Here is a 26,438-nt window from a genome sequence, read left to right on the forward strand (position 1 = left end):
TTCACTCAGTGAACCACAGTTTGTCCAGTTTCAGGCATAATGCTAAATTGAAATTAGTTACGAATAAAAACAAAAACTGTCGCTCTCATCTGTGCTTGAGTTGAAGAGGGAGGACTGCTTGAGTTTGAGGCTTGTGCATGTTGTCATAAACCATAGATTTGTGTTATGTCTAAACAAGACCCACATGTCAGCTTCCTATGTTCCTAGCGATTAATACTGCAGTGATGCATGGAGGGATAGGTGGAGTGAATGTTTTCCACTCCATAGTAACAAAGGAAGTCCGTAACTAGGAGTGGAGCAATAGCAACCCTGAAATACTACAAAATTCATCACGGTCATCTGCATTTCTAGAGATTAGCACACATTTAAGAAAAAACCATGGGACATGGGTGGTGCTGTGGGTTAAACCACAGAGCCTAGGACTTGCCAATCAGAAGGTCAGCGGTTCGAATCCCCGTGACGGGGTGAGCTCCCGTTGCTCGGTCCCTGCTACTGCCAACCTAGCAGTTTGAAAGCACGTCAAAGTGCAAGTAGATAAATAGGTACTGGCGGGAAGGTAACCAGTGTTTCCATGCGCTGCTCTGGTTCGCCAGAAGCGGCTTAGTCATGCTGGCCACATGACCCGGAAGCTGTACGCCGGCTCCCTCGGCCAATAAAGCGAGATGAGCGAGCAACCCCAGAGTCGGTCACGACTGGACCTAATAGTCAGGGGTCCCTTTACCTTTAAGAAAAACCCACCCATCCAAGAGAGGTAGATTAGGGTGACAGTGTGAGTGAGTGGCCAAGTGTTGCCCGGTCAGCTTTATGGCTAAGTGGGAATTCGAACCCACAGCTTGCCATTCCAGTGCAGTAAATCACACTGAGCAACAGCTATATTGCAAGTTGCACTGTTGTATTGAAAAAGTGACACATGAATAGTTTCAATAATGCCATTGACACAATGCTGGTTTTTAATGTGAGAGTATTTACGTCGCCAAAGCCACTTTATACAACATTGGGATAAATACCAACAGTTCAAACAAGGCTTAATTACTACTTATCTTAGTCTATCAGTTGTATTAACCTCAGTAGCTCTAAAATAGTTACTAGCATCCAATAATTGGTATTGCATCCCCAAGTGCTCTCAATCCAGTGCATAACTCTGTTAATCGAAAGTGCTTGGATTTAAACTTACATTCAACTAAATCAATTTAATTGGGTTGTGGATTGGGATGCCCACATGAGCATTTACACAATGATTTTAAGTTTTGACTGTTTTTAAAAGCTCACAAGTGTTATTATCTTACCACATATGATATTTAGGTATATATGTTTTCCCAACTAAGATAAAATACTGCTTTCTATTAAATATCACATTATAATTCCCATTCCACAATATATTTTGTAGCCTATTGCCTATATGCAGCCAAAGCCAATTTTGAACAATCTTTCAAATTATTTACCATATAGGGATAAATGAAAAATTAAATTAAAGCACAGAATGAATAGAGTTGCCAGAGTAACAGTAGCAAAAGTGGCACCTAATTTTTATGTATTGTTACTGATTTAAAATTTGAATCAAAAACAAATGTTTCTCATAGTGCAAAGAGAGATTTGTACTCATATTTCATTCTCCACATTTGCTGACTTAACATTGGAACCTGTATACAGCTATACCTTGGGTTGAAGTAGGTTCAGGATAAGTATTTTCAGGTTGCGCCCTGCGGTGACCCAGAAGTAACAGATCGCGTTACTTCCGGGTTTCGCCGCTCGCGCATGCGCAGATGGTCAAAATTACATCATGCGCATGCGCAGAAATGGCGAATCACGACCCACACACATGCAAACACGCGGATGCGGGTTGTGTTCGCTTCTGAATGCAAACGTGGCTCCGGAACAGATCCCATTCGCATCCAGAGGTACCACTGTATTCATTCTGCAGAATTCAGCTATATACATGCTAAAACATTATTTTAATCAATATATAAGTATTTTTTATAATTAAATAAATAAAAACATTTGAAACCTGTTGATGTCAGTGGAACTAAAGTACAACACACAATGGTTATCATCAGGGCCGTTTTTTTGCAGCCGGAACTCACCAGAACTCAGTTCCGGCACCATTCAGGTGGATGCCATTGCCATTATAAAAGAACAAGGGAGGTGTTCATGGTGAGTTCTGGCACCTCTTTTTCTAGAAAAATAGCACTGGCTATCATAATTATATTATTTGCATTGTTTGTTCAAAATGGTCCTTTCCCAGGAAAAAGGTGTGACCAGTGCAAATTGCCATAAAATAGTGCACTGTAGCTGTTAGAACATCATTTTCAATAAGCTAAATATATGGCTTTAATTGATTGGTTGATTTCAGATAAATTTACATGTTGCTAAAACTTTACTATAGATTGTAAATAATTGTTGAGGATATTGAGGGAGATATAATTCTTTTTCTTTTTGAAGCTAGCACTAATTTTGTAACATTTTCTTTTAAATTTGCTGTTGCAGTAACACACCATACTCAAAATGGTTTCAAAATATAAACAAATGTGCTTTCTAATCTCCTCCCCATTAATATATGGCCTCACTGTTGGAAGCTGTAGTTAATTAATACTATTGATTAAAATCTATTAAACCTTGCAGCCTTAGTAATAAGGCCATCATTTTGACTTTTCAATCAGCATTTATGAAGTCAGTACTGAAAGATGACATACATCTTGGCACCAGTACAAGAGCAAACTTTGCACAAGAATAAAACACTGTTGAATACTGTTTTTAGTGTATTATGCACAACAGTATTTCATTTGTCGTTATGCATGCATGCTTTTGTATAACAAATACTTTCTCCTGAACAAACATGTCTGATATATGCAGTTCAAGGGAAATCCCATCCTGCATTGATGTTTGAATTCCCTTTTGTGTATCAAAGCATCCAAGGGCAGTTGTACTTTGCTGGATGTTGTTAGAAACCTCTTTCTCTCCTTTTCCTGTAGGATTTCTTTGGACTCAGGGCTATAGGGTTTAGTGACCTTGCACTTGAGTAGTTCTGTCTTTTAGACTCTGACATTGATTTTTCTCAGCTTGGCATGTGCAGATCTTGTATGCCTCTTTCTCTGTTGTTTAAGAGTCTGCAATGAGCACATGGACAGCGGTGGCTCAGGTAGAAAGCTTAAGGCTGTTTGCCTATAGAAGTCTTCCCCAAACTGGTGCCCTCTATGTGCTTCAAACTACAACTCGACTGAGCTGCAGCAAGCACAGGAACTGTAACCCAAAACATCTGAAGGGCACCAGGCTGGGGGTGGCTAACGTAGGGGATCTTTTGCATCTTCTCTTTTCACCTGCAGGTAAAAAACAAAAGTGGAGCTTTTTCAGTTTATTACTTGCCCGGCGTGTATTTATTATTGTGTACTGGCTTTAAATCACGTAATCTGTTTAGGGAAGTTTTTAATGACTGATGTTTTAATGTATTTTTACTTTCCGTTGGAAGCCGCTCAGAGTGGATAGGGAAACCAGCCAGATGGGCGGGGTAGAAATAATAAATTATATTATTATTATTTATTATCTGACCCAAATTTATAAATGTAGACCTCTGTTCAACTCTTAATGTTAGAGAAGCCATCTGATCTAGGACCTGCAATCCTGCTCCCTGTCTACCTCATAGTAACTCATAGTGATGGACTTGTTCTCTAAGCTTCTCCAGGGCTTCAGTTGCTTAATGGAAGACTCCTTAAATTGGAAGACTTCTAATATTAGATCATATTAAACATACCTCTCTTACATAAAGATTCACTGGAAATTAGCTGAGCAGAATCATACTTGGATTTTTATTGTGGAATGAAGCCCTTTAAATTATTTGTGTGTATGGTTTAGAAACTTGCACAAACATTCAACCCACAGCTTCATAGCACTGAGTCAGAGCCTAAAATTTCCCATAAATATTATAAACAAGGTACATTCAGTTTATAAGTCCAATTTATTTCTCTTTGCCCAATATACCATTTTATGGTCTCCTTTATGGAAGCTATCGGAAACTTTCTGAAATCCATAGCTTTCTGAACTGAATGAATTTTGCACCAGTTTCTTGAATTGGTGTAAGAGCAGAGTTTAGGTTTATTTTACTCTGTAATTACTTGTTCTGGTTCTTTCTTTCTGGAGCAAATATCCCAAAATTACACACACTTTTCAGTGGTATTGTGCTATAGTTGGGTGAACCACAAGCTTCTTAAATAAGGGTATTTGTACTTTGCAGGCTAAAGGTTAGCCACTTCAATAGAACAAGTGCAAAAATTTAGTGGGCTTTGGTTTATACGATATGTTGACCTTTTCTCACTTACTTTTTCATTTCATGTTTCTATATCAAAGGCTAAAGTCTATTTTGCATAAAAAGTACTTTGTTCAAAAATCATGTAAAATTTAATAAATGTGGCTTTTATTGTGTCAGTTCATTGCCTTGAGAAAATCATTAATGCCCCATGACTTCTTTACAATCTAAAGGTAAAGGTACCACCTTTTACTATTTCTTTATTGCCACTTTTATTTTTTATTTCTTGGCATTAAACTGGGATCTGAACTATGGTTTAGCACTCATTAAGAATGTTTTAATGTAATAATTTGCGTTTTCTAGAGAACAAATATTGTTTTCAATAAATGGAAAGTAGATTGAAGATTTGGAGTTTGAAAGTCAGGAACACTTTTTAATTAATTAGGCCTTTAACTAGCATGCTCTTTGAAAACTACATTTGTTATAGATTACTTATGGGAGCTAAAGACTGGCATTATCTGAAGGGTCCACTTTAGCTGAAGTAGAGCCCAAAATGGGCAGAAGACAAGATTTGGCTTCTGATTTTGTTCCAGCATTGATGCAAAGCCATGTTTTGTGGTCCTACTCTGGTATTGTGGCACTGTCTGATCCCATTAAACTGCTGCATTTCCACAGAATCACATAGGATTTAGGCATAAAGTATGTACAGTTTTAAGAGAACCTCCTGATTCTGTTTAAGTAAATTATATAATGGTAATTATACTATACTAATTATACTATTAACTCCAGAAGGGAAACTATTTTATGCATGGTGGGTTCAGTATGCCTAATATTCCCCATGTACAAGTTCAGTGGTAATCAATGAGCAGTATTTGGTAGATATAGTTGAGCACATACAGTGGTGCCTCGGGTTACAGACTCTGCTAACCCAGAAATAGTACCTTGGGTTAAGAACATTGCTTCAGGATGAGAACAGAAATCATGTGGCAGCATTGCAGCGGCAGTGGGAGGCCCCATTAGCTAAAGTGGTACCTCAGGTTAAGAACAGTTTCAGGTTAAGAACGGACCTCCAGAACGAATTAAATTCTTAACCCAAGGTACCACTGTACTTAATTAATTCTGCCACTAAAATCAGTGGGAATTAAAAATATTCAGCATGGAGGATTGAACATGGATTTTCAAATGAAAGTCAGGATTTTTGTGCAGAATATTTGAAATTGCTTATTGATAACCTTGGCACGATCAATGCTCAGCGTCCATGGTCAGAGGCAGTATGCTTTGAATTCCCATTTCTGGAAACTGCAGAAATGGAGGGTGTTATTGTGTTCAAGTCCATAAGAACTCAAGAAAAGCCTGCTGGATTTAGTCTGGCACCCTATTCTCATAGTGGCCACCCAGCTGGCTGTGGGAAACCTCACATAGGACTAGAGCACAATATCACTCTCTCCCCCTGTGGTATCCAGCAACTGGTATTCAAAAACATTACTGCCTCCAACCACAACCATTATGGCTAGCTAATTGCTGGTGAGCTAGCAGGTGCGGTTTCAGGAGCGGAGTGGAGGCAGAACTTCTTCCCTCTGGTCCGCTCTCTGGCTATAAAAGCCAGCGGGACCCAGGCCGCATGTAGCCTGTTGAGATTCTAATTGGTTATCCTGTGTTTATTTGCAACTATAACATGCCTTGTCCCAACGGCAGTGACTCTACTGTGCCTGGGCCCGTAACTGGCATAGAGTCAGTTCGGTACTGGTAAGGGCTTCTGGCATGATCCATAGTGTTGCCAAAGGAAGGAATATCATAGGTCTCCCAGCTAATGGGCACTAGAAACAGAGCGGACTAATGTAATCCTGTGCTTGGAAAGAGGATCCAGATATTTTTAATGGATTGTAGAGATCTGAGCAAGCTTGATAGAAGAGGCATGGAGCTAGAGGAAAGAGAGAGGTTAAAGATTAAGGAGTACAAAGTCAACAGTTGTGGTCAGCCAGTTGTGAAGATAGGGTAATTGATGGGAAGGAGGAAAGAGTAGAAAACTGGGGTTGGGAAAACAGGATTGGAAAGAATTCACATCATATTTTGTCAGTCTTTTTGATCATCATCACTGAAAAGGGAATTGTTATAGAGGAGAGTTTTAGGCAAAGATGGAAAAAAAGATTATCAGGATGATGGGAAATAGAATCAATTTATGAGAGAGAATAGCGTTTGGTAAAAAAACAAAACTTGACAGAATTGCAACTTGAGAGAAGGTAAATTTGAGTTTAAATAGTCAAATATTCTAATTGTATGTGGTGGAAGTACACACTACACATTCTTTACCCTGCAAACAAATGTCACAGAATGCAGGAAATGTGGGTTCAAATCACTTACATCACATTGAAAATGTTACCATTTATTCACCCTTCACATTTAAGAGATGAAGATAGGATCCAGGATATGATAAAGCGATTTCCAGAGTGCAGCCATGTTGCAGCAAAAGAGAGTCTTGTGGTATCAAAGGCAAGCACATTTATTGTGCCATAAGCTTTCATGGACTAGAGGTCATTTAGTCAGAAACACCTCATATATGTTTAAAGAAGCGAGTTAGAAGGATGGTATGAAAATGGACGTCAAAGGACACGATTAAGAAAGTACAGTATCTAAGGAACCCAACAATAAGTTTAGGGAAATGGGAGACTCAATAAAAAAGGAAGCTATACATCAGTGTCAGGTTCAGTGGCTGGGAGTTAAGAGAAAATAAGACCAGAAAAGGTGTAGATGATAAAATATGTCACTGGAAAATCTAATATTCCAAATTAAATCTTAATCTGGAAATGGCATGCCTCGTTCCTTCATTTCTCGTTTCTGCATAGCTTTCACTGTACTGTAGAAACCTGGATTACAAAACATTATGAAAGCACAGCTGTGCTTTCAAATATTACAAATAAAAATCTAGGTAAAAATAAATAATGTTGACAATATAATAGATGGGCACCCAACTCAGTGTATCAGATCAACCCACTGCAAAGACTTGGGCAAAGAGGTATGTCTTTAATGGGTACTGGAAGGTAAACAGAGATGGTACCAGTTGTATCTCGAAGGAAAGGGCATTCCATAATGAGGTGCTGGCACTGAATAAGCTGTATCCTATGTTGCCACACACTGTACTTCACCCAAAGACAGGTCAATAAAAGGATCTTTTCTGCAGGCCTCAGTCCATAGGGAAGCTGGTATAGGGAAGGATCCCCTTTCAGATATTAAGACTCCAAGTAGTTTAGTGCTTTAAAGATCCAGGCAGAAGGGCTTCTCGGTAGTGACGCCCTCCCTGTGGAATGCCCTCCCTTCAGATGTCAAGGAGATAAAGAACTACATAACTTTTAGATATCTGAAGGCAGCCCTGTATCAGGAAGTTTTAAATGTTTGATATTTTGCTATGTTTTATGCATGCTGTAAGCTGCCCAGAGTGGCTGGGGAAACCAATCCAGGTGGGTGAGGTATAAAAAAATATTATTGTTATTGTTATTAATTCTCACTTTGAATGGACGCAGTAGCATATAGACAACCAGAACTGGCTAGCTTTTATACTGTGAAGGCAAAGGGTTGAAAATACTTGTGGTTGGGCAGACATCCTCAAGTGTCTTGTCCAACAACTGAAATTGATTTCAAATAGAAATAGTCTAACCAAACAGTATTAGACGCACCTCCTGCAGATCTGTACTAACAGTGACGTCGTTCACTGTGAATTCAAGTGATTTTACTTTCATAGTTCCTTCCCTTGCCCAAGACCATAGTCTTCTAGACGCGTGTGCTCATAGTCAGAGAATAGCCCCTTTCCCCTAACTGCACTGTGAGATAGCAAGTGGTTTTGAGAAAAATTGCTTGGAACACACAGTGAAATAATATTTTCAGATTTTTCCGACACCCTTGACAGCTAATCCTGTCCTGGGATAAGATAGCAGGAGTTTCATCAATATTTTTGTCATGTTTAGTTGCATGTGATGGTGATGGTGATGGTGATGGTGATGGTGATGATGTGATCATCTCTATGCCTGACAACACCAGCCTCTTACCTGTGTGATTTTCAGATATTTTGCTCCAGATCTGGATCTAGAAATTATTTCTGTCCTTTGATAACCTCTCTCTAGCTTTTCATAACTGAAGATAAATGCCATTTTTATGCAGCACCTTGTTTTCAACTCATCCCCTGTGTTTGAAGAAGGCATAAACATATGTTACAGGGCTGTAGATACTAAATTGCCAAGCCTGGCACCAAATAACCTGCTGGAACTAAATGCCAGTGCAGAACATGTGCTTAATTTAACAGTCCATAACTGTGTTTTAGAACACTGACATACCCACCCAAAGGAAATCTCATAAAATGTAGGTCTTTAAAGTTCAGAGATTAAACCAATGAAACTACAGATGGCTTTTAGAATGTGCATGTTCATTCATTCATATTAATCCAAGAGAGGTAAAAATGTATGAAATATGAAATGTAAAATCACAGATAATCTTTTTCCTGGTAAGTGTACTTTGGTGAGGAGTTTATAAAAATGAAAAGAAAAAATAACATTTGCAAAAGAAAACATGCTGCATTTTACATGAATGGTATAGCATATCTGAAATCATAAGCAACCTTTCTGAGAGTATTTATGTGAGACTTTTACATTATATCTTATGGCTCCTTCCAATTCTATTAAGGTGCGCAATTAGAATACTGTTTATCCAGTTATCTTTCTTCATGTATATTCTGCCCGTTTCTGTTTTATATCACAACACTTAACTAAAAGAGAACTTCAATGGATATCTTCTAGGGGGAAATGCTAATATAAGAACTTCTTTGCAAACTCCCTTGCAAAGGGATGGTAGCTGTGCAAAATAATGGAAACTCCTGTTAATTTCAGTGGTGTTAGGAAAGAACAATGCTAGATTGTCCCCTGTATGTGGTGGCTCTTAGATGTCTTTTCAGCAATACACAAAGCTCACATAAAAACAAAAGAACATAATAAAGTATCGTCTAGTGTCATATTTATAGGTGCTTGGGCTAGATGACCCTCAGGGTCCCTTCGAACTCTACAGTTCTATGATTCTATTATGTTAACTCATACGTCATAATGGATAACTTAGCAACAGAAAGCTATCATGTGTTACTGTGGTAAGTTAGCAAAATTTTATTTATATACCACTTCTTTTGTCCAAAGGTCCTCACAGTGGCATACAAAGGTTAAAATACATAACAAAACACAAGCCAATCAATCACATTGAATCAAAACAACTGGCCCAGCACTTTGTACATGCTCTCCTTTGTACATGATGTCTTGTTACATATTTTGAGGGGTTGGGGAAGGAAAGTGATTAATTCTTCCTAATCTTCACTGTATCGTCCCAATTTTAGTGTATATACTGCCGAAGTGAGCATGAAAGTGATTAATTCTTACAGCTTAATTCCTCTCAGTTTTCCTTTTTTAAAAAGAAAGAAAGAAAAGGGACTGTTTTCCAACTATTTTATTGTTAGATTCTCTGGAGTATGTGGGATCTATAGAGTAGAAGCCTATAGACCACTAATGTGGACAACTGGGGGAGAAAAACAATAAATATGATATTATATAACAACATTTGGGTTGGGAAGGGTTGTACTAAAGTTTTCCCCATGCTTGTTCATACCTTGTTTTGATAACAGAATGCCTTTGAAAACAAGTTAGGTTCCACCTGCCTTACAAGGACATTGTTTGTAAATGTAAAGTTTTATGTACCTCAATGGAGAATAGTGCATTGTTAAGAGCAACTGCAAGTATCACATGATACAACCTTTTGACAACCGAGTGTCTGCTGCAGACATCTGTGATGATGACTTTTTGACCTAAGAAAGAATGCTCTGAAGGTGGGGGAATGCAGCTATCAGGCCTGTTCTAGGCAGTACTGAATAAGCTCACAGAGGCTCAGGCACTTTCCTAATTTACTTTTCCATTTCAGCACAGAGTTGTTATGCCAGAAGTAAACAGAATCATAAAGCATAAGTGAAAAAAGTTCTGACTGAGACCACTGTAAATCAGGAAATAAAAGAAGCCAGGGTGATACTGACAGGAAACCAATATCTGTGAGATCAGAACCAAGCCTCAATGTTTACATCTGGCATGGGAATTTCCCCCCAGCTAGGACTGCATTCCCTGTGAAAACCCTTACGGGTGGGCGGGCATACAAGGAGAAATAGGGCCCAGGCCAAACATGGAGCCCCCCATTCTCTCTCTATCTCACACACCTACTTTCCATTTCACTTCCTCCCTATTTTTCTCTATCTTTATTTCTGCCCCATCCACTCCTAGCTTTCCCACCCCCACAATTAGGCTTTTTTTTTAAAAAAAAAAAACCACAACAACCTACCATTGGCACCAATGGAAGCTTAAATAAAATATTAAGTGAGGTGTGTGCGGCAGGGTGGGAAGGAGAATTATAGCAGGCTGGGAAAATTCCTCATTATAAAGAGAATTCTAATCTAGTTCAGCCATAAAAAAACCTGTGCAGGAAGGTTGGGAATGGAGCTAGTGGAGAAAGGGATGTTGGAGGTAGAGTGGCATGCAAGACCACACCTGCTTCACACTCATCCCATGTGTGTTCTTTGAACACCTTAAAAGAGCAACAGAAATGCCTCACCATGTCTGTCTGTTGCAGGAAATACCATTATGCAAACTGATGCCTGAGCAGGGCTCTTCTTTTTGTTTTATGTGTTGGGCTGTGAACCATTGCTCTAAAAGCACTATTGTAGCACTGATCTTTGCAAAAAGAAAAGCAATAACAATTACTTACGTATCCTGTACTCTGAAAAATGTTATCATCCTTCCTGTTCACTAGTATTGGTCCTGTGAGATCCTTTAAACATGCCAGCATGTTGGCAGTGCCTCTTATCGTAAAATGTTATAATGTTTATTCAAAGGCAACCTCTGGCTGCCTGTTGGTCAACGTGCATTGATTGCCCTTTCATTGTCATGGGTGTTGTGATTACTGTTTGCAAGCATTCATGACACTTTTTTAAAAAAACAAGTGATATTATTGAAATCTATAACTTCTGAAAAGACAGTCACAAATATTCCATTCTGAAAGGTGGAGTAGTCTTGAATAAAACAGGTTACATTTTCTTTTTTAACCTTAGTCCCAAAATATGTCTGCATGCTTCAGTTCTGATTTCTCAGCTAGTTGGGTCCCAGGAGGCCTTATTGAGTGTTGTGCTGCTCAGGGAGCTGCAGCTGTATGAAATAGGGGGGAAATGTAGTTTGTATGAATTGTTCTTTTACCTTGGTTTGGGTTCAGAATGGCAGCTGCACTCCGACTTTGTGTGCGACAGCACAAAGGACAGCAAAAGTGAAAAGCAAGTCAGCAAGTAGAGAGACAAAAGCAGCGATCAGCTAATACAGCTCCACATGGCCTGACTAATTTATGAGAAAAAAACTGTTCTGTTCATTGGATCAGCACTCTGAGGAGGCAGGTGGAATTGTAGGAAGTTTTCATTGACTCTCTTGAGCAACTAAGGAAGCCACTAGAGATTCTTCTCAGTTTGAACTTTATCAGGGTCTACGCTTAATCAATAAGGTATTGGAAAAAGAATTAATTACTAAAGCAGAATAAAACAGCTGCATTTTAAACTAAGGATCTATCAATTCAGTAATCTTCCAGTTACAGGCTAGGTGCCATGAGGATCATTTTGACTTCATGTAATGAGGAACTGAGGGAGTTTCCTCATGAACAGGCTGGGAATTCACATTAGCCTATTTCAGCTATTTGTCATCAGTACAACTCATTTCTCCTCTTCTGAATTATAGTTTGTGTTTGATATACTGTCAAACCCACAGAATTCCCATATTCATTGGTACTGAAAGCATTAATGCGGAAATCATTATCACCATGAGAAAAAGTCTTAACCTTCCTGAGCCTCTTTATTCTAAAGCCTGTGGCCTGAGTGGTTTCATGCCGGACATACCTCTATTGTGCTCATTGTGAGGGTCAGGGACCTGCCTGTTGAAGAAGCAGTAATTTGAACAGAGCCTGTAAATGTTTCATCTGTAATTTCCATAATGGTGAATTTCAAGGAGGGCTGAGAAGGGTTATGGGAGATGAATTAGGTTTTTAGTGAGCTCATTAGGAAGCCAAACAGAGTTTAGACAGCAAGGCGGTGAGTGTGGCTGTAATCAGTTCTGCTCGCTTTGTTCCCTGCCTTCGGGACATTTTTTCAAAAACTTCATGGCAGGGGATGATGAGAATATAGTGAGCAGAGGCTACAATCTGATGGTTGACTTGTTGACTTGTAAACCTCTTAATTCATTTTTTGTTCAATTTAATCTTTTCTTTCTTAAGAAAAATTAGTTGAATGTTAGCCTTCTTTGCACTATTCACCTTTTAAATTATGCTCATTTTGAAGAGCTTGTTATGCCTGAATAAACATGAAATGACTTGGCATTTTCCCATAAGAGGCACACCCATTTTAACACCATGTATTTACCATTCCTGGAAATGTCTCATTAACTTCTGAAAATCTGTGAGCATGATATTTTTGGGCTACTGTAACACACCTCTTGGCAGTCACAGAAGGCAGTTTGGTTAATGCCTCATAATATCAATTTTTATTCTCGACATGAAGGAAGGCTCTCTATAGAAAATTGATGCAGTTTGCTCAGCTAATTTTCATGCTCATTCCAATTAATTTAACATGACCCAGATTTTCTTCCTCGGGCTCATCCTGACTAATTAGTAAGGCAACACCTAGAACAAGTTCTGTTTAATAACATTGAGGAACACTAGTTGTGAGTGATTTTGATGCTAATAAAGATATTCACTGGTGGGACAGATATTTGATGTCAATTATGGTATGTAATTTAGAAGTCCCAATGTGCTACAGAGAGTATAGGAAGGCTAGCAAATCACTATGGGGAGATAATGGTGTTTTTAAGTCTTCCACAGCACCTAACTACCCTGTGGGACCAATTAGGGTGTGGTGTGTGTGTGTGTGTGTGTGTGTGTGTGTGTGTGTGTGTTTGGTGCAACTAGTAGCATTGCCAACTAATTCTACCGTAATGAATGGGAAGGTGCTGTTTAGGAGTCTGGGAACCTTCAAAAATAGGTCCATGTCTGATATTTATTGAACTTTATCTTACAAGGTAAAAGCAGTTATGAGTACAGTAAAAACAACTGCTTCAACAAAAAAGATGTTTTCCCCAGCTAGTTGATCCAGGCTTCAAGTTTTTTGTCATTTATATAAATCCTTTTCTAGAAGTTGTTTTTAGCTTTTTAAAAGGCACTTAAATTTAGATGTGTGTTTATGTATGATCGCTTGTTTCACATATTGCAAAAACAATACAATAAACAGGACATTTGGAACACTGTAACTAGTTTTTGTTTTGGAGGCTGCAAAATAATTTGGGAATATCATATATTTGTTTTTATTAAAGCAAACAAGCCAGATTCTACTGTCTCGCACTTTAGTATAGATACATTTTTACCAGTATTTTAACTGGCATTGGAAAAGCTTTTTAAAAAGAGTAGAACAATGGAATTTGGGTCCAGTGAATTATATCATGCCTGCTTATGGGAATTGCCTCTTTTTATTTTAAAAGCTTATGTGTGTGTGTGTGTGTTCTTGAATTCTTTACCAACAATTATTCACTGGCTCTCTCAATAGACACATTTTTCCCCTGAAACTTTGCAGTAGTTATTAGGTAAAGTAAAGGGACCCCTGACCATTAGGTCCAGTCGTCGCCGACTCTGGGGTTGCGGTGCTCATCTCGTTTTCTTGGCTGAGGGAGACGGCATACAGCTTCCGGGTTATGTGGCCAGCATGACTAAGCCGCTTCTGGCGAACCAGAGCAGCACATGGAAATGCCGTTTACTTTCCCGCCGGAGCGGTACCTATTTATCTACTTGCACTTTGACGTGCTTTCAAACTGCTAGGTTGGCAGGAGCAGGGACTGAGGAATGGGAGCTCACGGGATTCAAACCGCCAACCTTCTGATCGGCAAGTCCTACGCTCTGTGGTTTAACCCACAGCGCCACCCGCGTCCCTGCAGTAGTTATTAGGTCTGGATAATCAATTAGCAGCTCACTGGAGCTCAAAGCCAGCATGGCGTTTGTTTTTTACTCAGGAGAGAGTACATGGCCATGAGAGGTTGATCTGTTATTAATATAATGGAGGAAGGGAATAAGTGACAAAGTACATGTAAGTCCCTCTATCAGAACGCTCATTATCCACAAATTCAGTTAGCCAATCACAAGGAATTAGTACCCAAACCTCGCTATACACACCACAGATTCAGATATCCAAACAGCCAGAGTTTGGCCATTTCTTTACTTGTTCATGTTTTGCTGGTGGGCGACAGCCATTTTGGGCAGAAACCAGGAAGGAAGGGATGGAGGAAGGGAGAGAGATCAGACAAATCAGAGAGCAGAGATCAGGCAGACCAGTTTTTGCCTCTCTTTTGTTGTTTGGCTGCAGCCATTTCTGGAAGAAACTATGAGATGTTCACCTAATGAATGACTTCCTAGGAATACACTGTGTTTGGAAAATGAGACCCATGAATAAATCTTACACCAAATCATGGGATCTATGGGTGGGAAAGATCTGCAGAGTCAGGACATCTGTTCTATTATTCATCTTGCCCTGCCTCAATAATGTAAGACCAGTGTTAGCCAAGATTGTGCCAGTGTAACCCATTACTGTACAGTTTTACTCATCAAATTCACAAAGATTTACTCTTAGGCAAGTGTGTATGGTATTTTATTTGTTTGTAGAGATACTTTTATACCATTTTTCTAGCTCTAAGTTTTTAGTGGAACTTACAGTATAGTGTTAAAAACAAAAAAAAGGCAACAGATATTTAAAAACAATGATAAACAAAACAACTACACACACACACACAGAGAGAGAGAGAGAGAGAGAGAGAGAGAGAGAGAGAGAGAGAGCGCACAATCAGTACAGTGGAGCAAAATTAGATCAGCGGTAATAACTCATATCTCTTACAAGCCAAGGGCCTGTTGGAACTTGACATCTCATGGGATAGTAGGTTCTAAAGCTAAGGCATAGCAACATAGAAGTCTCTGGCCAGTATTCCTGACAACTGAACCTCAGATACTGACCTCATGGAATGTTTTGTATTGAAACTATAGTGACTGTATCATCACTTCTTCAAGTAAGCAGAATGAAATTCAGTGAAATAAGGTATCACCGAATACCCATATTTCCTATTGTGTTTCTTTAAATGCAAATAGGGAAATAATAATCATTTTCTCCCTATGCTAACTTTTTGTAAATAGTACCCATCAATTTAATCATGAACTTTGATAGTATACAAATAATCAAAGTAAAAGATGCATTGCTAACATCAAAACTCTGAGCTACCGTATTGAGAACAGATCCCTTTACAATATCAGCGTACTAAAATCGGGGAGAACTCCTTTAAGACGCACACATTTCTTAGTTCTATCTATTTGTGACCCCATTAAGCTTACTCAATAACTGTTATTTTGTCAATGTGGTAAAATTAGATAGAAACATCTGCAAGGTGTAGGTTCTTCAGTAGCAAAATTAGCCCCAGTTAGAAGCAGTAGCTATATAATCTTGTAGTTGAAAAATGAAGTTTACTTTTGTGGTGATCTCTGACTGGTGTTGGAGCACGACAATTCTGTTCTATTGGGTCAGCAATGAAATGGTGCAAAGTCAGCTGATTCTTTTTTTTTTTATCTCATCAAGAATGTAAGAATGTATTCACTAAGGGAAATGACTCCCTTGACTTGCATGATCATGAACTGGAAATTTGCTGTATCAGCATATTTAGCTAAGAATCCTACTTTACTGGTGGAGCTGAAATCTGATCTTAGAGCAAAGATATTTGGTCTTGTGTTGTGTTACTTTTTCAAAGACAAGTTTAACGGTTAAATTGGGGGGGGGGGGAGTTGCTCCTGAGAATGCCTCTTTATACTCTTCAGCTTCTTAGAATCACAACTTCTTAGAACCACAACCCAATACTACATTTGGAAGTAACTGTAAACTACATGAATAAGCTGCAGAGGCCTCAAGCTTTCACAACCCCTTCCCTCTGGTTCCATGTGCCTGGAAGGAATTCAGAAGCTTTTACTTTTGTTTTTAAAAAGGTAAAGGGACCCCTGACCATTAGGTCCAGTTGTGACCGACTCTGGGGTTGTGGCGCTCATCTCGCTCTAAAGGCCGAGGGAGCCGGCGTACAGCTTCCAGGTCATGTGGCCAGCATGACTAAGCAGCTTCTGGTGAACCAGAGCAGCGCACGGAAACACCGTTTACCTTCCCTATGGAGCGGTACCTATTTATCTACTTGCACTTTGACGTGCTTTCGAACTGCTAGGTTGGCAGGAGCAGGGACCGAGCAACAGGAGCTCACCCTATCACAGGGATTCGAACCGCCAACCTTCTGATTGGCAAGTCCTAGGCTCTGTGGTTTAACCCACAGCGCGAATTGTGCATTGTGATTTACACTAACGAAGATTAGTGTAGCTTCACAAGCTTCATCAGCTTTGTAATCTATGGTTAGTTCAAATAAGCCAACTTCATAACCCATGGTTAGTGTGTTACACCATTAGCCTTGGTTCACTTGGAACTGAAAGTTATGTTTTCTCACTACTGAAAGTACAAACTTCTGAAGTCATTCTCCTGACTGGCAGCAGAGGGGAAAGGGGAATGCACGAGCCTGGGGCATGTTGTGGCTTGTCCATCAGGTGCTTAACCATGGTTTAGCATTACATCCAAATATGCTTTAGACTCAGGGCTATTGAGTGCAATTGAGTTGACTTATCTAGCACACCTAGATTGTGACCTAAATGCGTATTATGGTGAAAAAGGCAGCCTCATTAATTTTAAACATCAGGGAGAGAAGAAGGAAGGTGCAGTTGCCTAATATGGGACAAATTTGTTTGCAATGGTTATTTTTGTCACACAATAAATTAACAAACCTTACCACTAAGCCTATGCTTGTCTCCTCACAAGTCCCATTGAATTTATTGAGACTTACTCCCAGGTAAATGTATAAGGTTGCAGCCTTAGTCTTCTTGGCTTCCAGCCCATAAATCACAGATGTATTTTATAATAAAAAATACACTTCTTCCACCTTATTAAATCTTGACTGTGCTGTTCTCTATCATTATTTCTCAAAATTGGATCCCCGCTTGTTGTTGGACTGCAACTCCCATCATCCCTCACCACTGGACCTGCTAGCTAGGGATGATGGAAGTTGTAGTCCAACAACAGCTGGGGACTCAAGTTTGAGAATTCAGTGGTAACTGATGTCTTGCCTTCCAGATGATGTTGGACTCCAACTCCCATTATCCCTGACCATTGGCCATGTTGGCTGGGCCTGATAGGAGTTATAGCTGATGCAAAGTAGAGCAAAAGCATGTCAATAAACTCTGCTTCTCTTTTTCTCTCTGCGGCAATAACCAAGGACCAGAGAGAGAGAGAGAGAATCAGACTGAAGCCACAGCATGGGAGTAAGGGTGGGTTAAGGCTTTCTCCTGTGCTGTCCCTCAGATTTCCTTTTTGTAATGTGGCAAAAAGCATACAGGTATGTATATGGAAGTAAAAATAAAAGCCAAAACAAAACCCCACATGGCAATATATCCAATCTCAAATCACCTAGCATCTTGCTCACTTTAGCTCTTAAAAAAGCAATTAACTTCAGTGTGAAGTAGAGTAAACTTCTTGCATGTCACATCAGGAAAATGGTTATTTAAGGAACCCTGTTGAAGCCCTGTGACTTATTTGCATAAAAAATAACGTTTCAATAAATTCCTGTAATAAATAATTGTTAGCAATTATAAATTTTCCAATTTATATTTACTAATACTGCTATTTTTTATTATTATTCTGGGACTGTAACAAGTTTAAAGGTCTAATACATGTAATGTAGTTGCTAGATGTATCCAGTATTAGTGTTTTTGTACATGAACGTCCATTCTCCATGTAATAGTAGCTACAGAGTTCAACTTCAATAAAAGTGATTGCTGCCTTGTCGTCCACTGGCTTCAGCAGCTTTTAGATAGCAATGTATTTCCTAAATCAGAAAAATAAAATTTATTTTTTAAAGTTAAAAGGTTTAAGTTAAACCTGCAAAAGTTTCAGTGTTCCAATTTAACCCTTGACATTCTGGCATTTTCCAGACTGCCAGCCAAATGAACACTTTAGGAGGAGGTGTATAAATATGTCTGCAGCACCCAGAGAGTTAATCCACCCCATTGTGCATAGGTGTTGGAGCTCTTATGGTATGTAAGATCGTATAAAATTTAGAGTTATTATGTATTCTCCTTTAATATATGCGTTTTTCCAGTAAGCACCTTTTGAAAACTTAGGTTTTCTTATTGGCACTATTAGATATGCATACATGAGGGGCTGGGACACAGCTGGTATTACACCACACTCCAGATTTAGCATGCAATATCTTCCTCTCATCGTTATGCCACATTCAGTGTCACACTCTGAATAAGATTCCTAGCCACAATTCATGCAGCGGAGTGTTCCAAACTAATGCCAAACTCATTCAGAAGTAACAGATTTGACACAAGGCAGTTTCTAGAAATGGAGCCACCACTGATGAGCTGTGTGCCTGGTGAGACTGGCAGAGATGCAATGTCTCAGACTGAAAATGAAATCTCTAACTAAAGTGAGCTGGATAGCGTTATTTGCAAACCAGTACACAGGGTTTGTTTCTCTCCAAACAGACTATATGTGGAAGCCAAGGTCTGGTTCATGGCTTGATACGCATGGTTTGTTTGGGAGAAACAAACTACAAGTGCTGGTCTGCGCATAATTCTGAGCTTGGCAAAGAGAAGTGCAGGGAAGGCGCAGCAGTGAGGACTAGGATGCTGCTATTTCACAGCAAGCCATGGTTTGCTTCTAACTATGGTCCACTAGTTCACGCAAACAGGGCCACTAAGTTAGAACCACCATCGCTCCTCCATCCTCCAGTGGCAGCATAAGCAACCTAGCCCCACTGAGCCCCAAACATGCCCCAAACATACGACATTCAGCAGCCAGTTAACAACCACTGAAGCTACTTTGACTAATTGGAGCATTCACAGCAGCTATGATAATTCAGACCTATATCTTGTCATGGGAGGAACAAGGTAGTTCAGGCTCATTGTCCCTAGCAAGGAAGCTGTTGCAACTGCTTCAGACAGTAACTTCAGATTTGGTAGTTCTTGTGTGGCTTTTGGGCAATGCAATATTTCAACATAGAGTTTATTGGGAATTTGCTGCCAGGATTAGGGAGTGAGGGCTAAGTGAATGCAGTATGGTAGGGTTCTGGGCAATGCATATATTTACCATTTGTTTATTTAGAATGCAGGTTATTTATTAATTTTTGAAAAGCCATTTAGCACCTGCTTCATTGTAAAGATTTCATGGCTGTTGATAGTATGACCTGTTAAACTATACTCAGTGCTTTTTTCTGGGGGGATGCAGGGGTACCCATACCCCTAAATAATTTGTGAATCTAAGTTTGGCTTCATTGAGGGGCAGTATTTCAATATGAGTAGGAAAATGAGAGTACCCCTAAATTTTTTTTTTTAGGGAGGGGGGAGCACTGATTATACTGCTGCTAATACACAATGGTTACTTCTATAACTTTTGGTGAGCTGGAGGTGGTGTTATTCCTCCTAAAACAAGCTGTTATGCCTTACTGCATTTTTAGTAATAATGCTTTATGGGAGAGTATTTCATTTCAGCTCTATTAGGGTCAAACAGTTTTACTGCAGTTTTGCAGCATTTACGTTCAATTTGCATATATAATCCTGCTTTCAGGTAGTTAGCTGCTGCATCATTGTCATTGTAGTGACACAGACTCAGAAAAGATTCACAAACAGACAATCTGAGAATGTTTTGTTATATAGTAGCAATTTAAGATTCTCCTCTAGATCACATCAGAGAGCTTTATAATTCGTAAATAGTTCCTGGTTTGACTCAGAGTGTTCTGTTGCTGTCACAGTTGCAATACTGTGAACATATGGATTGTTAAATTTTGTTAAAGAAATTCTAACATTGGTAAATAATAGTTACAAAATATAATTAAAATGCAGTTGAAATTATATCTAAATTCATACACATGCACACACAAATTCAAGAACTATAATTTTTCTAAAAGTGGCTCAAAGTGCTTTTAGATGCACTAGTTAGGTGGTTAAAATTTTATACCTGAGTAATAAAATCTTAAAATTGAGGTTTGTAATGAGAATATTAATAGAGCACTAGTAATATTACTGTTCTAGGTACCATTACAACAGAGATGGCCATTATATAAAAAGGCAATGGTACTTAACTGCATGTTTAACAATGCTTTCTGTTGTAAACTAGTCTTCATTAAAATGTTCCATTCTCTTCTTTAAAACAAATACCCATTTTTCCCACCATTAAAGATGAAATAGAATAATAGAATTGCAGAATTGGAAGAGACCACGAGGATCATCTAGTCTAGCCCTCTGCATTCACCCGACATGGGGCTTGAAGCCACAACCTTGGGATTAAGAGTCTCATACTGTACCAATTGAGCTATCCAGCTTCATAAAGGAACATGTTCTAATCTATGAAGCAATACAATGTTTAACATGATAAATTATCCACTTATCAAAGAGTAACAAACATCATTATATCAGAATGGCAACTTCAGACTGTCAAAGGTCTCAGGTGTATGTAGAAACACTAAGCATGGGGTGACTAGCTACTTGATGGGCATAATTAGTGGCCCTAATCATGGAAACGTAGAATTGTAGAGTTGGAAGGAATCCCGGGGGTCATCTAGTCCAACCCCCTGCAATGCAGGAGTATCACCTAGATCATACATGACAGATGGCCATCCAACCTCTGTTTAAAAACCTCAAAGCAACAATTGTCCACTTGTATGCACCACTGAAAACTCAACCAATTAGCCTTCTTGGTGCTCTGATAACTAAGGCCAAGATTCAAAAGAGCTTGTGTTTGTACAATGTGATTTCTAAAGGCAACAGCTGATGTCCATGCTACATGACAAATAGCTCATCAGTTATAATGTGGCATGAACAGGGGAAAAGGCAGGTGGGGAAGAGTAAGAAGTCAAAAGCTTTCTTAGATGTACCGAATCAATTGGATTCTTTGGATCATAGCCTAAGAAACCTACTGTCACACAGGCTTTTACAAGCAAGGGCCCAGAAGATAAACAGAGCAAAAGGGAAAATAAGAAACAAAATCATGGCTAACCTAACACTCAGATACAGTTATTAGTTTATACATAATAGGCTGTTTAAAAACTGCACTCTAATGGAAATAATTTTAATTATACGGACAATTATATCCAGTTAACTCTTTTAAAAAGCTGATGAAGTAACTTGTTTTTAAAATATATGGGCATTTAACTAATTCTGTTTAACCCTTTTGCTAAAAATTGTGTTTTTCTAAATACAGCGTTTAAATAGCATGCTTATTCATAGAAAGCAATTACATTGAATTGAACTATGGGATCTATCTTTGTAGAAGCATTAGGATATACCTAGCAGTTCAAAAGCATGAAGTGCAAGTAGATAAATAGGTACCGCTCCGGTGGGAAGGTAAACGATGTTTCCGTGCGCTGCTCTGGTTCGCCAGAAGCAGCTTAGTCATGCTGGCCACATGACCGGGAAGCTTTATTTGCCAATAAAGCGAGATGAGGGCTGCAACCCCAGAGTCGGCCACGACTGGACCTAATGGTCAGGGGTCCCTTTACCTTTTTACAAGATGGTAATTCCACTGAATACAGCTGTGCCAGCCCAGTTCTAATGCCCATTGAATTATTAACTCAAGATAAAAGAGCATGATTTAATAAGGCTCTCAGTGAGAAACCAGTAGAATGTTTTAGCTGAATGCTTGCATGCTTGTTAGCTTGTGTATGACAAGGCTCTGAACCTGGCTCGCTTTACTTGGGTAAGATTGCCATTAAAAATCAGTGTGAGTCAAATATGAATAAGAAAAGCAAGACTGGATCCTGGTGTCATACAGTTTCTAAACTATGTTCCCTAGATGTTCCCTCAGCTTCAAATATCTTAATTATAGCATTCAGTAACATTGTGGGAAAGTGTCTATGGATTTTGGTAACCTGATCACTATGGTCTTCCTCTTCTTCGTCTCTCTCTTTCTGTTTCTTCATGTTGCAGCAAGAGCCATGATAGTATCTGTCACATTCTTTGGATGACTTAAGGGTAGCAGTCTTCTGTGTTTGGGGCTGAAAATTGTGAACTGTGTTCGCAGAAATGCCACACAAGGGAGGTGAAAAGCACATTAAGAAGCTTTAGCATTAGATAGTGCAGTGCAAGCAGAGCTGAATTTGAGAGCTGGAACTTAAGTGGGCATTTGTCCCTGCTCTATTCCTTAATAAAATCTGAGCATTAACTGTAGTAAAGGGCATTTGAGAGCTCACTAAAAATGAATCATTGGGATGCTCAGCAGAGCTTTATTATGATATATTGTGAAGAACTTTAAAACATCTACTATATACTTACATATATACCGACCAGAGATGTCTGTTCATTATAAATTAGGAAAAAAATGTAATGATTGCTGCAGAGTATAAGCAATGTGTTTCGTTTTAAGATTCTAATTTTCACCAGTTTGAGGTGGGTAGGATTATGACTTTTCCTATGAGACTTCAGTATGTTTGGCCTCTGTGGAATTTCTATGTGTACATATGGGAAAAGCTTTTAAAATTAAAATATGATTTACTAAAGATGGAGTTGGAAAGAAAAAACAGGGTTTCTTCTCACAACAAAATCACTTGTCACATGTATGCAGGAAATGTATATGTGGTAGAGAGATCCATGTATGAAAATCATCTTGTGTGAAGTGACCCCCTCAGATAAGATTTCAGCATTCATGCCTGATAAGTAGAGTCTAAAATGTCTTAATCATTACATGGTTGGTAATTGAGCACTGTAGCAAGCAAATAAATGTGAATGGGCATGTTCCTGGAGTGTTACTAGGCTGCTGCTGATGACTAGTTAACCAAAATGAATTAACAGAGAAGACATGATTAAACTATACTATTAACTAACTTGTTAGCGACAGGGAGAAAATGGAAGCACATTTACATATGTGTCCATCTGTCTTCTTTTACACTTTTGTCTTCAGCCAGTGGGTGAAATGGTTTAAATCCAAATAGCAGTCTGATCCCCCCCCCCCGCCCCCACAGCAACATATACTTTCTTTCCTCCTGTTTATTGAAAGGAGGGAGGGGTTTTCTTGACAATAGCTGGTTCTTAATAGCTCTCTTAAGAAATCTCATTTCTATGACCACATTAGCTATAATGTGAGTGTCAGAAGAAGAAAAATCTCCATGGATAATTTTGGGTTAGTTAGTAGATTGTTATCATCTCAATGTTGCCGAAATCCCTAATCTCAGGTCAGCATGAAGCTGCAGTGGTTACAATCCTGTTGCCTGATGCACTATGAATGAAAGTGCTTTCTGTCAGAAACATGTGGTCTCTTCAGTAGATAGCCTGTGTAAATCCTGTGTAAATAGAGGGAGACTAACAAAGGATGAGCCCCTGCAGCTCAGAGCATTTGGAGCCATTTGGGGGCTGAATTTGCTAAATGCTGCTTATACCGCCTGAAAAGTTGAAGAGAAAGGAGCTTAAATTCACTTCTTTTTTCTCTTTCTACTCATACCCTGGGGGGAGGGTGTTCAGGGCCAGAGAAGCTTGAGGTAAGCCTAAGAAGACTGTTTTTTTCAGTGGCCTTTTGAGTGTGAAAAAGGTGGCATGGGTCACTGTCCCTTCTCTAATGTTGGAAAACCCACACAGTTAGTAAATGTTGCATGTAAACTAAAGTATTTCATCCTTCTCTTTACTCCACGGCATTAGGCCATGAACTAGTCACTGGAAGAAAACTGAAGAATTTTTTTCATGTTAACATTTCTAGACAGATTAGCACAGCAGGATTGTAAGAGAGCCCAACAATTAACAGATTTTCATAATATTCTATTTTGGAACTTTTAATGGGGAAAAATATTACTTTGAAAACCTCCCAAAAAAATAAAAATAAGAATTCAAAAGTTTACATTAATGCCTAGTTGTGCAATAGGTAAATACTGGGACAAAATTTTCAACTTCCTTTAATTATCTGTAGGTGTTATTCTTGGAGGTTTATAGGTAAAAGGAACGAACAGAAAGCCAACAAGGGTAGTTCACAAATTTATCAGTCCAACAGGTATAAGTCCCAACACATTGGAGCCATTACCTTGGTCAGAAAAGGGAATAGTTCATATTCCTTGTAGTGTTTTAGCTGAGAAACTACAAAATGAGCAACTAACTTGCTGACTCTAATAAAATGGTAACACAGGGCAGTATGAAATTAATGAACATCATTATGTTAGGTCCATTAATTTCAATGAGTAACACGTAGTTGAATGCCACCCTTGGAGTAATATCATGAGTGGCAGGTCACGGAGCAGAATACATTGATGTAGCTACAGTGGCCTCTTCTGTACAAGTGGGTTATGTCCATCTTACGATAATATATTCCATTTGCTACCATAACTTAAGCAGAATTAGCTGGCAGGGTGGAGACTTAAAAACCTTTAGGTTGGGGTGCTATCACACCCTGTTTCTTTCCACTTCTGAGCTGATCCTTGTTTATGTGATTGATTTTGAACAGTGAACAGAAGCAGTAAGTCTTTGTAGAATCACACCACAAATAATACTTCAAGTGCTGCTACATTGGTAAGGATGACAGTGGTATAGCAACATTAGACTGCATTGCTAAACCAGATTGTTGTGATCTTCAGGAGGCCAACAGTAAGCATTATAACACTGTTTTGTGCTCCCTATATGGTATTTGTTGCATAGCACAGGAACTCACAGAATTAAGCTGTAACCACAAACCTGTTATTTCTTGCATGGGCACAAGCCACAAACAGAAAATATATTAGCAGAAGAATCTTTCTCCAGATATCAGTTACAGATAGGTAGCCGTGTTGGTCTGCCATAGTCAAAACAAAAAAATTTTTTTCCCTTCAAGTAGCACCTTAAAGACCAACTAAGTTAGTTCTTGGTATGAGCTTTCGTGTGCATGCACACTTCTTCAGATACACAGATACACAGTGTATCTGAAGAAGTGTGCATGCACACGAAAGCTCATACCAAGAACTAACTTAGTTGGTCTTTAAGGTGCTACTTGAAGGAAAAAAATTTTTTTTGTTTTCTCCAGATAGATTTGAATTGTTACCACATGTGTACTTTGCAGAGGAATCCTAGGCTAGAACTAGATGTCATTAATGTTCACAAAAGCCCCACAGTTTGCATTCTCCCTGGAGGTGATTAATTGAAGAGACCCAGTTGGCATATCACACTAGTGGTGTCAGCCATTGCTGCCATAATCCAGAACACCACTATGTCTTTTTGTATAGTTAGATGTATATATGAATAAGTGGCCATGTGGTTTGGGCCAATTATATCCATGCCCAGGAGACCCTTTGTTTCTGTGGAGTTTCTTGGGCATGGCTATAATCAGCCCAAACTATATGGGCACCTATTCTTTCAACAATGGGTAAAGAGGCACTTGCATGGTTAAGGACAGCAGCGCCATCACCACCATGTAAAATTTGGTGCAGTTTATAAATTAGACCTCAGTCTTGGGAATAGGTGGAGTAATGATTTCTTGATGTGAATAGAGATTGACTGCGTGTTCTATAAACTGTGGCACTAGAGGGACCAGTGTGGCATTGCGGAAATGACGTTGAGCTTTAGTAGAGCAAATGTTGGTCTGCATGTTGGATTTCTCACATCCATTTTAGTTTCAGGGCAAATCACTATCCTTCGGCTTTAATTTGCTTTCTGTAGCTTTCCTCTCAGGGTTATTCTGTGAATGAGGGCCAACACATTGTACTGCCAGTACTCAAAAGGTTATAGATCTAAATAGTAAGCCAAATAATATGCTCACCTAAGCAGTTATCTTAAGTCTTTCATTGTGTTAAACTCAGGGCAAGATTTATTTAATTTTTACTTTAAAATCTGTGCTTTTTCAGCACAGGCATGAAACCATTCCTTTCTTTAAAAAAAACAAAACCTTTTTTAAATGAGCAGCATTATTTTTAGAATAACTTTCTCTTGATACAAGCAAATGTGATGTGCCTGCTCTCCCTCTTCCTCTTCTGTGTGAAAAAATGAAGGCTAGCTGTAGGCTAGGCTTACATGGAGATGGTAAAACTCAGATGATGAGAGGGAAATGCAT

At 39.0% G+C, this 26,438-nt stretch overlaps 1 protein-coding gene across 16 annotated transcripts in view; it reads left to right on the forward strand.

Moving 5' to 3' along the window:
• The window catches only part of MEIS2 (Meis homeobox 2), a 235,244-nt gene that overhangs the window by 37,104 nt on the left and 171,702 nt on the right, over positions 1-26,438 (forward strand). For 9 of the 16 annotated variants that reach the window (XM_083615895.1, XM_083615888.1, XM_083615894.1 and 6 more), the window contains one exon: positions 18,374-18,475. The exons of the other annotated variants lie outside the window; for them this stretch is intronic. In XM_083615895.1, the coding sequence (XP_083472021.1) occupies positions 18,374-18,475 (102 nt within the window). The remainder of the gene's footprint in view (positions 1-18,373; positions 18,476-26,438) is intronic. 16 annotated transcript variants of the gene reach the window in all.

This window comes from Podarcis filfolensis (genome assembly GCF_964270895.1).
Source record: "Podarcis filfolensis genome assembly, chromosome: 1".
NCBI classification, from domain to species: Eukaryota; Metazoa; Chordata; class Lepidosauria; order Squamata; family Lacertidae; genus Podarcis; species Podarcis filfolensis.